General features: G+C 46.0%; 1 protein-coding gene across 2 annotated transcripts in view; it reads right to left on the reverse strand.

Annotated features, from left to right (window-relative positions):
• Positions 1 to 12,213, reverse strand: part of LOC311136024 (teneurin-2-like) — a gene marked incomplete at both ends in the record, with an annotated part of 210,857 nt that overhangs the window by 23,164 nt on the left and 175,480 nt on the right. For both annotated transcript variants that reach the window (XM_084170087.1, XM_084170088.1), the window contains 3 exons: positions 1,550 to 1,745; positions 1,970 to 2,175; positions 4,594 to 4,716. In XM_084170087.1, the coding sequence (XP_084026213.1) occupies positions 1,550 to 1,745; positions 1,970 to 2,175; positions 4,594 to 4,716 (525 nt within the window). The remainder of the gene's footprint in view (positions 1 to 1,549; positions 1,746 to 1,969; positions 2,176 to 4,593; positions 4,717 to 12,213) is intronic.

Genomic DNA, 12,213 nt, shown 5'->3' on the forward strand with positions numbered 1-12,213 from the left:
ATGAGATATAATATTATAGAGAAGTATGTGATTGTTCCTTCTCCTTTCACCTCCCTCTATGTTATCCCTCACCTGTTTTGATTAGGCAGACCTCCTCCCTCATCACCTCTTACCTCCTTACCGTTCATAATTAGATACGTCTAAATAATTAACAGTCATTAACGTTTTACTGGAGGCTGAACCCGCTACCCTTTCTATAGCTAATACAATAGTCTGTTATAATAAGAGTTTAATGCAGAACGTCAAGTGTTTGATGGAAGAATGCAATGAAGCACTATACTGTGTGGACTCATTGACATTATCCAAAAAGATGCAGCTGTCAACATATACTGTATAGCTATACAAAGATTACAGCTCAGTATTAAGAGGATGGGTAAAGAGAGATAATCTTTTGAGATTCTGGCATTTTTATAAAAAAAATGTCTCTGTAAATATCCATTAGCAGAGAAACAGTTAGCTAAGCTTTTCCCCCAAAAAAGAAAATGCACTGCACAGATAATTCAAAATGCCTCTGTGGCGTGACTGTCTAACACATTATTCAAATGATTCAGTACACTACAACTCTTTTTAGCATACCCCAAATGTCCTCCAACCACCCTCCCTCCTCCACCCCCCTGCCACAAGTGAAAACCTCCCCCATTACAACATTACTCATCCCCACTGCTCAGTTAAGTACAATTACTGTAATATAATTGCCTCAATCACTCAGTGTCCCTACGGCAGTATGCCAGTGGCAGAGTTGACCCCACCACTGTATGCTGCTGCCACTCTTGCATGTCCTGTGTGCCTCCCCATGGACGATTAGAGGTTCACGGAAGCATATAAGGCAAATGAATAATGAGCAGATGTGTATTCATGTACTAAGAGAGTCTACTGTTGAATACAAAAACTCCACTTTGACCTTGTGCATATCAATGTAGCCAGTAGCCAAGCCGACCCATCCATCTCAGCCCACTTTCCCCTCTTTTAGTCAAGTTTAAGCCCACGCCCTGTTCTGTTGGCCTGTGTTCTCTTTTCAGTAGCATCATCCTTCAGACCAGTCTTTCTCATCGCTGGTTATCATTCCAACTGATCTCTAAATCAAAGATGTTGTTTCATGCCTTTACTGCACCAGAGACTGCGTGCCGTGTAGAGATAGTGTTTTTCTTCGGGGGAGCTCCCGACAGTCATGAAAACTTCAATACCAAAGCGAGCGCAAAAATTCCTGTGTTTTCTTTTCTAGATTGTTCTCAGCTATTGCATGCTTGTTTACTGTTAAGCAATGGCGAACTGTGTGACAGGAGGGGCGTACAGACGGAGAGGACTCCACAGGGATACATCTTTTATAACTCAATCTCTCCCACTCAATCTCCAACCTTTCCTTCAAATTCAGAGTTCACTCCCAATTTCAGTCCAACCCTATCTGGCCAAAAGGGCTGCAAACCTGGAATGGTACATTTGTAGAACTCAGAGGTGTTACTTACTACCAGAATCTAAAATGTTTTCCCTGCCTTTACAAAGAGAAAATAGAAATATAGAGCTAGCAGGTAAATACAATAACAGCACCCACCTAGAGCCACGGTGCTGAAGGAGACAGACTCCTTGTCTTTGCCGTCGTTGTAGAAGGCCAGATGCCAGGTGCCAGGGTCCAGGTACTGAACAAAGATGGCCTCGTTCAGAACCACCGTGTGGATGCTGCGGCGCTCCCGAGGAGACTCCACCACGCTCCACTTCTCCTTCCCGTCCAGACGCTCCATGTAGTCATACTGAACAGAGAGAACAGGGTTAGTGCGGAGTGCGGAAGGAAGGGGCATGGTAAGAAGTAGTCAATTCTGCTGAATAAACCCTGTTTATTAAATTCAGGTGGAATAATGTCAAGGTCTATAACATATCTGTGACATATGTAATATACTTCTATGATAGCTATATCCAGGTCTTAAAACATGACCTATCTAGGTCTAAAACAATATAGATGGCCATTGCTGGGTACCTGTGCATGGGAGGGGGGCAGACCCTTGCGGATGTACACCCCAAAGAGTGCGTCTTTGCCCAGGGAGATGTTAAACTTGAGGAACAGGGGCTGGCGGAGGTGCAGTAAGGAGCGCCAAAACACTCCTGGGGGGATGTCCTGGCTCACCCGCCGACCTACATCCAGCTCACCTGTACTTATACTACTGTTCCTGTAGACCCATGGTCCTGAAAGAGAGGGGGAGGAGGGAAGGGGGAGGAGAGAGGGGGAGGAGGGAAGGGGGAGGAGAGAGGGGGAGGAGGGAAGGGGGAGGAGAGAGGGGGAGGAGGGAAGGGGGAGGGGAGAGAGAGAGAGGGAGAGAGAGACAGAGAGAGAGAGAGGGGGTGAGTGAAAGAATAACAGAGAGAGAGGATGAGGGGAAAGAAAAAGAGAGAGAGAGTGCGAGAGAAAGAGTAGGTTAGACATATCAAATCCAAGGTAAAGGTCCCTGTGAGTATCCCTCAGATCTCTGTTGAAAGAACACCTCTGCTGTGATAAAACCCAGAAGAAAGTCAATGTCTCCAGCTTATGGAGAGGCAATGCAAATATTTGTGTTTCATAGCGGATAAAACCAACATACAGATGCTGTTTTACTAAGGTGTGTATTTACGACACTATTAATCATCTCACACAGTAAAAGGGTTTTAGATGAATGTTTACACTGTAGTACTGTCGGATGCAGCATCACACAGCTCCTGTAGCTCCGTTTCCCTATGGGGACGGCGAGGAACTAAAGATCTGCTACCATTATCCTCCTCCCTCGGAGAGAAGGATGGCAGTATTCCCAGACCTGTTTGTCATGCAGCTCTCATGGGACTGAGGGGGTCGACAATAGTGAAGACTTTGCTAAATCGTTGTAGTCCACCATCATTTGTAGTGCAACATACTGTATCTCCCCTTGAAAACACTTGAGAAATTGGTGCAGGAACATGAAGTTCCTAGTATTAACTATAACTGCAAGCATTGCTATCCCTCTCTGTTTTTGAGCAGTTAACAAAAAATAGTTTATTTTCCTAGCTGAGAAACCTCTGGCTGTATTAAAAATGGATGAGGGAGAGAGATAGACAGAGAATGGGATGGAGAGAGAGAGAGTGAAGGGAGATACAGAGAGACAGAGAAAGAAACAAGGTCCTGGGTAGCGATGTGTTCCTCCCACAGTATTAAGGCAGGGGTGTTATTCCTCCTGAACACATCAGGCAGATCTGCAAAGTCCTCCTGACAGTGAGGATCACAGACACACAGCAAGAGAATCACACTAACCACAATGCTCTGGCTCGCCTCCAGCACAGTCTCACAGCTCCCTCTCTAAGTCTTTACTGCAGAGTGACCTCAACTCATCTAGACACCAGGATCCAAGCCCTGGAGGTTAGGGAGGCATCAACTGTTTAGTCTGAGGTCTGCCTCACAACACAGTCTTATGAAAAACTGTTCCCAGTCCTGTCAAACCCCGGAGAGCCCAACATGACTGCTGTATCTCTCAGTAGAGAGGTGTTTGATGCCATTCCCAACAGATGACACATGTGCTCTCACTCATATCTTGTCCTTTCCACAACCTTCTCTAATGACATGAAGCACAGCAAATTCAAACGCTCAATTTCAGCGTCTGCCTTAAACAAACTAGCTTGGCACAGACATGCGGTGTGTGTGTGTGTTTGTGTGTGTGTGTGTGTGTGTGTGTTTGTGTGTTTGTGTGTGTGAGTGCGTGTCGGCTCATCAGACAGCCCGTGCTTGGCGGCTCCTCAGAGCCACTCCAGCGGCCCTCCATCAAAGCCAACGTCACACTGTTGGAAAAACACTTCAGAGGACGAGTTCACAGCTCGAGTCTCCGAGAGCGATTTCACAGCTCCTTCCGCCCACACTACGCCTCCTCTCGCTGGATTAGATGGAATGTGTCGTTACAGTCCTCCTAAATTAAGACGCGCTTCTGACGCAGCCAGCAAATTCCACAGACCGAAGAGAGTGATATGGCGTTTTAACAGCAATCAAACAAAATGTGCATTGGTATGTGTGAGGAATTACTAAGGATTTATCTGAGGGCTGAAGACTTCCTTTCTAATGTGTTACTAATTCACAAGGGAAATGAGGCATTACATGCACTATGGTGGACGGATGGTCAGCCTTGTGTCATCCTTTGAATACGCTCCAACTGCAAACTTCAAAGCACAAGGTAAATCATCTGAATTCTAATGCAATTGGCAAAGCTCCTTTAATAGAACCTGTGTAAGCTCTGTTGATGTGATTAGTATTCTATTAGGAGTTTTGCACTAGACAGGGTAAGCTTCAATATGATTCAAACACTCCAGACAGCAGAAAAGGGAGAACTCGTTGTAATTTGTTCATCAACAAATGAAAGCCAGGCACTTCTTGTTCTTCTCTGTTTGTTTGTTCTTGCACATTAGCAGGTTGTAGGTTTCCACTACATCCTTCCCTCCATTCATAAACAAATCTAGCCCAGAGCTACCAGACCAGTTTGTTCTGCAGGCCTCACTAGTTGTTAGAGCCCCCAGTACAGTTTCCAGCCATCCATGCAGCCTCAGTGTAGTGTAGTGGATGGTTTGAGCACCATGGCCAGGGGCGGTAGCCGTGCAGACTCTGGCTGTTCTTACCTCTGCCTCCGGAGGGCACTGTTGCCACGTCGCTCCTGCCCGGTAGCCCAGTGCTCAGTCCGTTGTTGATCAGGTGACCATCGGCCGGTTTCAGCTGCCAGTTGAGCCCCAGCAGATTCAGAACTGAGCGAGAGAGAGAGATAGGGAGTTGTGTGAGAGAGAGAGAGCACAATAGTATAGTGTGAATAAAGTAGTGTATATACCACTAATACACAGAGCTGAGCTGTTGACCTGTGCTGGGTTGGGCTGGCCACAATGGCCAGGCAGCTTGCTCACACAGGTAGACTGTAAGACCACAGCCCAGGAGAACAGTTTAATCAGCCTCTCACTTCATTACTTAATCACAATGGCCTTTAGGTAAATCACTTCATTCCAATACTCAAGTGAAAACTGGCTTTGTCTCAATACCTTCCTGTATATTGGATTAAATGCTGGGACATCGTAAATCTTGATTAAAAAAAGACAAATAGGCGGAATCTGAATAATAATAAAAAATAATATATATAATGCTATGAATTCAGTGACAAAGTGACATAAGCAAAGATGACTATTCTTCTTGAGTTAACCAGCTCTTACATTCATTGCCAGGAAAAGACCTTGGATTAATATCTCAGCAATTTTTCCATCTGCTCCTCAGAACTCCAATTACTGCTGCCAATGACCTTTTGCACAGAGCGAAACCCAGAGAGTAGATCATTCAGATATATCAAAATTAAAAAATGTAGCTATTAGGCTGGGCCAGGGATGTAATCTGCTTGAAGCACACATCAACCTCACTATAACAAGTCAGCCAGATCGATGCTCTATGATAATAAAAGGAACAGTCGTTTTGTCAGTCAGTATTCCTAAGGTCATCTACATGACAACATGCAGAGTGGTCCAAGGGCTATGTGGGGAGAGGCAGAGGGGGTCTTAATATTCTACCCAGTCCCTCTTTCCCTACTCCACATGGACACACACCAGCACACACACTGACATTCGCATGTACAGGCACAGGAGTATGCATGCAAGCAGAGAGGCCACACACACACACACACACACACAGTCTTGTACAACTAACCTTGTGGGGACACACAATTCAGTCCCATTCAAAATCGTATATTCCCTAACTCCTAACCCTAACCTAATTCTAACCTTAACCCTAAACCCCCTAGAAATAGCATTTGACGTTGTGGGGACCAACAAAATGTCCCCAGTTGTCCCCACAAGTATAGATAAACACGTCCACACACACACACACAACGATGCAGAATTAGTGTTAATGACTCACTTTCATCTGTGCCCTACTAGCCCACCTAACCCCCCCCCCCCCCCCCCCCCTCCAGTGAGCTGGAGCACAGACTGAGGGCTGAGGCAGACAGTAGGCTGAGAAGAATGAATGGAGCAGGATGGGCCCCGCAGTATCGCTCCTGTCTGAGCTGTTCAGCTTGACTTGTAGGCAGACAGGCAGTCAGGCAGTCAGTCAGTCAGGCAGGCAGGCAGTCAGTCAGGCAGTCTATGCTCCTGTGCCACGCCACTGTTAACCTCTCTCTATTGCCACAGAGGGGCAGAGATGGAGCAGCCTTTCTCCACTAAATCCATTTACTCCTGCTTTCTCGCTCTTTCTCTCCTCTATCTGCTTATCTGTCACAATCTCTCTCCTTCAATCCACATCTCCTTCATTCATCTCTCTCTGCAACCTTTCTTTTCACCCTCAGCAGTCACTAGGCCTATGTCCCAGATACACTTTGCTATCGAGACATTGGGCTGCTGCTGCTGATCCTAGGACAGATCAGGGACAAAGAAGTCCAGAAACGTTATCAATAATAAGCTCTCTCTGAAAGCTTTGTCTAATGTGACACAATTCACTGCATTTCTGTCGATGCTGGCAAGAAACCTGTCGTCTTTCTACTCAGCCTGTAGAGGGCACCCTTGCTATAAACCATTGCAGAGTTCAAAGGGGAATTATTGATAAGGTCTATGCATGGGGAGCCATACTGCATATCGGCTCTGTATTGCAGGGAGACACACCTCTATACAGTACTCCACAGCAATGGCGCTACCTTCCTCAACCCAGGATGGTGCCAAAAGACAAATACAGTCAATTGTCCATTCTATTACATCATTTAACAACAATCAAATGATGCTATTCTAAAAATAGCACTTCTCAATGACTATTTTCAAGCCATCTCCTTAAGGCGTGCACACAGTCATCCTACATTTAAACAAAGTAAACAAATCAGGCTGGCTGTGCAGCTATAGTTATGCACACTATAAATGTGCCCATGGGGATGAGTGTAGGAAAAGGATCAGAGAAAAGCAGGCACTTTGCATGCATTAGCTCAAAGACAAGCGCAGCAGCACTGCACTCCTTACTGCTGTCTGCACACTGCCTGTACAACTCCCAAGGTTTACCTAGATAATCATTAGCTGATTGAATAAAAGCTTGCCAATGAGGCGAAGAGACAGTCAAAATATACCTTAATGACAGGCGGGCCCCTCAAGCTGTTGGTCATCCTCAGTTCATTCAGTACAAGAACCCAAATTCTACAGAGGCATTAATAGATCCTTGCCTTCGGGATCCTATCCCTCCCTAGCGTCTTTCGGTACAACACAGGCCTCTCTAAAGACACATGCATACATGGAAAACAATGTAAGCTAGGTAATCAGTGGTTAATCAGTCTGTCAATAAACTAGCATGGCAAGTGTTAAATGCTCTGTGTCGCTTCAATGCACTTAGACTGCTTAATCACATCTGGGGGAAAATCTTTCACAAACTCATTTTCGGCCCCGCAATAAACATGAATAATTAACAGAAAATGTGTTAGATGAGAAATTCATGAGATGGTGCATAACAATTTATGTAATCTTTATCTATAATTCAGCTCCTCAAAGTGATGTATAATATTACCTAGAGAAGGACTCATATGAGAGATGACCTCAATGCTACCGGGACGGCACCGTGAGTCCCCCGTCTCTGTCTCTGTCTCTTCTGCAGTAGCAGGACGCTCCGACTTCACATCACATCTCTGCTCTGTTCTGTTCTGTTCTGTTCTGTACAGGCAGTTAGACCCTCATCAACGAACAGCCCAGAGAGATACCCCCGGTGGAATAATGCAGTATAATGATTTATTATTGGCTACCACTCACTTCATTTGGTAATGTATCAAAACTCAATGTGACATTCCAAAAAAGATCAAGTTGAAATAAATTGGTCTGGGGAGTCTGATGAATTCTAAGAATCTAACAGGTGAAGAGACTTCAGAAAGACAGTTTGGGGACTGAGACTGGGTGTGGTAGATTTATTTAACCCTTTATTCTTGTAATACGCCCATGTGAGCTGCTCCCTCCAGGGATATCTCCTGCAAACGCAAACACAGCTAAGTCTAAAGGCTTTCAAGTTCAACCACAAAGTGGAGCAGGCCCAGGGGCCAGGGATGGAGCTTGCCGGGCCGGCTGAGGAGAGGAAAGCAGGCCATGCTGGGGTTGAGGATGGGCCGTGATGTGATGGAGGAGAGGAGCTCAGGCCCGCTCGGTTGGTCCCCTGGCAGGACCAGCCTCTGATGAACCGGTAATGAAAACAGCCATGGGCCTTGCTCCCTGGGGGCTACACCCCCTCTGACTGATGCAACTAAGTGGCAGTTCACAGCAATCTGAGGACAGGATTACAGGAAGTTAAAAGCAGGTGTGCAGTCTGTGCAACACCACCCCTCCCCCATCCCCGAGAGACAACTCAAATGATAGGTGTGTAAACACTGACACTTGGCTCTTTCTCTAATACACACCATGTTAGTCATACACTTATCGACAGAAACTAATACACATGCACACAAACAAACAAACACACACACACACACACAAACACTTGCATGGACAAAAGCGCACTATGAAATAAAAAGCTTTTATTCCCACTGATCTCCCGGCGTGTTTCCATCTTTGAAGTCTGTTTGATTTGTCATTCACAGCTTCTAGCAACACTGTTGTGAATACAAATGTGTGACTACGAGAATCGACAGTGTCTCTCCTAACAATGAAAAGCCAAGCCAATAACAGCAGCCCTTTCTGGGGTCTATCCATCCCCACTGCAGCGTTCTCTCCAATCCCTCCACAGCGTGTATCTGTATCCACCACTCTATCCCTGACCACTGAGGGACCCCAGCCTCATCACCTCACCTCTGAGAGATGAAGCCACATGCCTGTGCTGCTGAGTCATTTTGTTGTCTGTTCATCACCCTCTCTGCAGACCCATGGAATCTAAAAAGGATTACCACCCCACCAGCACCCCCCTCCCTCTGCCAGCACCCCCACTCGGCGAGGGCGAGATGTGGGTGTGAAGAACAGCGTAACGAGATGGATCCAATCTATTCCACTCCGCTTGTCAAAATCCCTGAGCTCAACCATCAGTCCCCCAGACACCTTTTTCTTCTTCTATAATTACAACCTTCGTGTTATGAGTTTCTTTCTCTTACTCTTTCCCCGACTCCAAATGGACCATGTCACCATCCTGCCCATGTGCAAGTGCTGAGGAGACAGGGGTATATAGCGCTGTCACACAAACTATCGGTCTCATGAAGGAGTGCCAGGGAGAACATCCACACATATGCCAGCAGCATACCACCCTGCATCCCACTGCTGGCTTGCCCCTGAAGCTAAGCAGGGTTGGTCCTGTTGGTCCCTGGATGGGGGATCAGATGCTGCTTGAAGTGTTGTTGGAGGCCACTAGGGGGCAGTCTTCCCTCTAGTCTAAGGAGATCCCAATTCCAGGGCAGTGAAGGGGACATTGCCCTATGTAGGGTGCCGTCTTTCGGATGGGATGATAAACGGGTGTCCTGACTCTCTGTGGTCATTCAAAATCCCATGGCACTTATCGTAAGAGTAGGGGTGTTAACCCCAGTGTCATGGCAACATTCCCAACCTGGCCCCATTCCATCATGGCCACCTAATTATCCTCTTCATTCCTAATTGGCATATATCACTCCTCACCTGTCTAGCTGACGTGTGGTGAGAGTTCTGGCACAAAAATGGTTGCTCTGCATCACTGAGGTGGGTGCTACACATTGATGGTGGATGAGGTGAATTTCCCCCTACTATGTAAAGTGCTTTGAGTACGTCAGTTGGTAGAACAGTGCTATATAAATCCAATCAATTATTAATTATTATTATAATATCTGGAGTCAGGCCACATGCTCAGCCACCCTCTCCACAGCTGCATCTCCATACAGCTCATACTATATGTGTCTAACCGTAACCGGCCAAGTTCACCAGTGGTGGCTGGCCATTCCAGCAATACTGCCAGGGCACTCTGCTCTCCGCTGCTTTTAAACAGAAACAGACCTGAATTTACTATTACTATGCAGGCTGGCATTTGTTTATAGCGAGAGGTAAAAATATGAAATTAAGTGGAATGGAAATAAAGTCGAATTTTGATTGTCATTTCTGTATGCCAGAAGCAGAATGAAGAGATGAGGACTCAGGGTTGTGGATTGTTTTTCTCCAGTTTAAAGCGTGTGCATTGTATAGAATATCTAACACATCCATGACATGCGGCATCAGGAGAACCTTCACTCAAAGCCTCATCTCCAAAACAGGAAGGGAAGGAATTTCAGGTTGGGCTCTCTCCAGTGTACACCGGATTCATTCTGCACATGACTCTAAAAGTTTTGCCGGCATGAAGGTCAAAGTCTCCAAAGGCTTGGGGACATTGGGGGTCGTGTTTTCCAGGGCAGAGCCAGTCTGATGAAAAAAAAGAATGTGACAGACTGAGTGTATTGATGGAGCACTAGCTTCACCCAGAGAGAGGAGAGGAAAGCCACGCAGGGCTGAGGACGTCTACCACCTGTCTCACACGTTTTATCACATGGCCTGTCACTAATGATGGACAGATGACTACAATCGGAACACACACATAAAATTGACAACCGCCAACCCTGCTCCATCACTGATACCAGAGACAGAGGGTGAATAATATGAGTGGATATATGTGTGTGTGCCTGTGCCTGTGTGTGTCAGGTGGTGTTTTACTCTAAATATGCCCGTTATAATCCTGTTTTATGAGTCATTAGGTTGATTTCAGTGTCAATTACCCAACTTTCTCGGTTTCATGTCATGCGTAATGAAAGCCCCTGTTATGGCCAGATTAGCAGCTCCAGCACTAGTCCAGCTAACATACAGCGCACTCGGAAAGTATTCAGATCCCTTCACTTTTTCCACATTTTGTTACGTTACAGCCTTATTCTAAAGTGGATTAAATACATATTTTTCCCTCATTAATCTACACACAATACCCCATATTAACAAAGTGAAAACAGATTTTTAGGCATTTTTGCAAATAAAAACAGAAATACCTTATTTACATAAGTATTCAGACCCTTTGCTATGAGACTCCAAAATGAGCTCAGGTGCATCCTGCTTCCATTGATCATCCTTGAGATGTTTCTACAACTTGATTGGAGTCCACCTGTGGTAAATTCAATTGATTGGACATGATTTTGAAAGGCACACACCTGTCTATATAAGGTCCCACAGTTGACAGTGCATGTCTGAGCAGAAACCAAGCCATGAGGTCGAAGGAATTGTCTGAAGAGCTCCGAGACAGGATTGTGTTGAGGCACAGATCTGGGGAAGGGTACCAAAACATTTCTGCAGCATTGAAGGTCCCCAAGAACACAGTGGCCTCCATCATTCTTAAATGGAAGAAGTTTGGAACCACCAAGACTCTTCCTAGAGCTGGCCGCCCAGCCAAACTGAGCAATTGGGGGAGAAGGGCCTTGGTCAGGGAGGTGACTAAGAATCCGATGGTCACTCTGACAGAGCTCCAGAGTTCCTCTGTGGAGATGGGAGAACCTTCCAGAAGGACAACCATCTCTGCAGCACTCCACCAATCAGGCCTTTATGTTAGAGTGGCCAGACGGAAGCCACACCTCAGTAAAAGGCACATGACAGCCCGGAGGAAACCGGGCACCGCTCATCACCTGGCCAATACCATCCCTACGGTGAAGCAAGGTGGTGGCTGCATCATGCTGTGGGGATGTTTTTCAGCGGCAGGTACTGGGAGACTAGTCAGGATTGAGGTAAAGATGAACGAAGCAAAGTACAGAGAGATCCTTGATGAAAACCTGCTCCAGAGCGCTCAGCACCTCAGACTGGGGCGAAGGTTCACCTTCCAACAGGACAACGACCCTAAGCACACAGCCAAGACAACGCAGGAGTAGCTTTGAGACAAGTCTCTGAATGTCCTTGAGTGGCCCAGCCAGAGCCTGGACTTGAACGCGATCGAACATCTCAGGAGAGACCTGAAAATAGCTGTGCAGCGACGCTCCTCATCCAACCTGACAGAGCTTGAGAGGATCTGCAGAGAAGACTGGGAGAAACTCCCCAAATACAGGTGTGGCAAGCTTGTAGTGTTACACCCAAGAAGAGTCGAGGCTGTAATCGCTGCCAAAGGTGCTTCAACAAAGTACTGAGTAAAGGGTCTGAACACTTATGTAAATGTCATATTTCAGTTTTAAATGTTGTATAAAGTTGCACAGAATTCTAAAAACCTGTTTTTGCTTTGTCATTATTGGGTATTGTGTGTAGATGGATGAGGGATTATTTTGATTTTTTAATCCATTTTAGAGTAAGGCTGTAACATAACAAAAT

Source organism: Coregonus lavaretus (assembly GCF_964263955.1).
Source record: "Coregonus lavaretus genome assembly, chromosome: 10".
NCBI lineage: Eukaryota > Metazoa > Chordata > Actinopteri > Salmoniformes > Salmonidae > Coregonus > Coregonus lavaretus.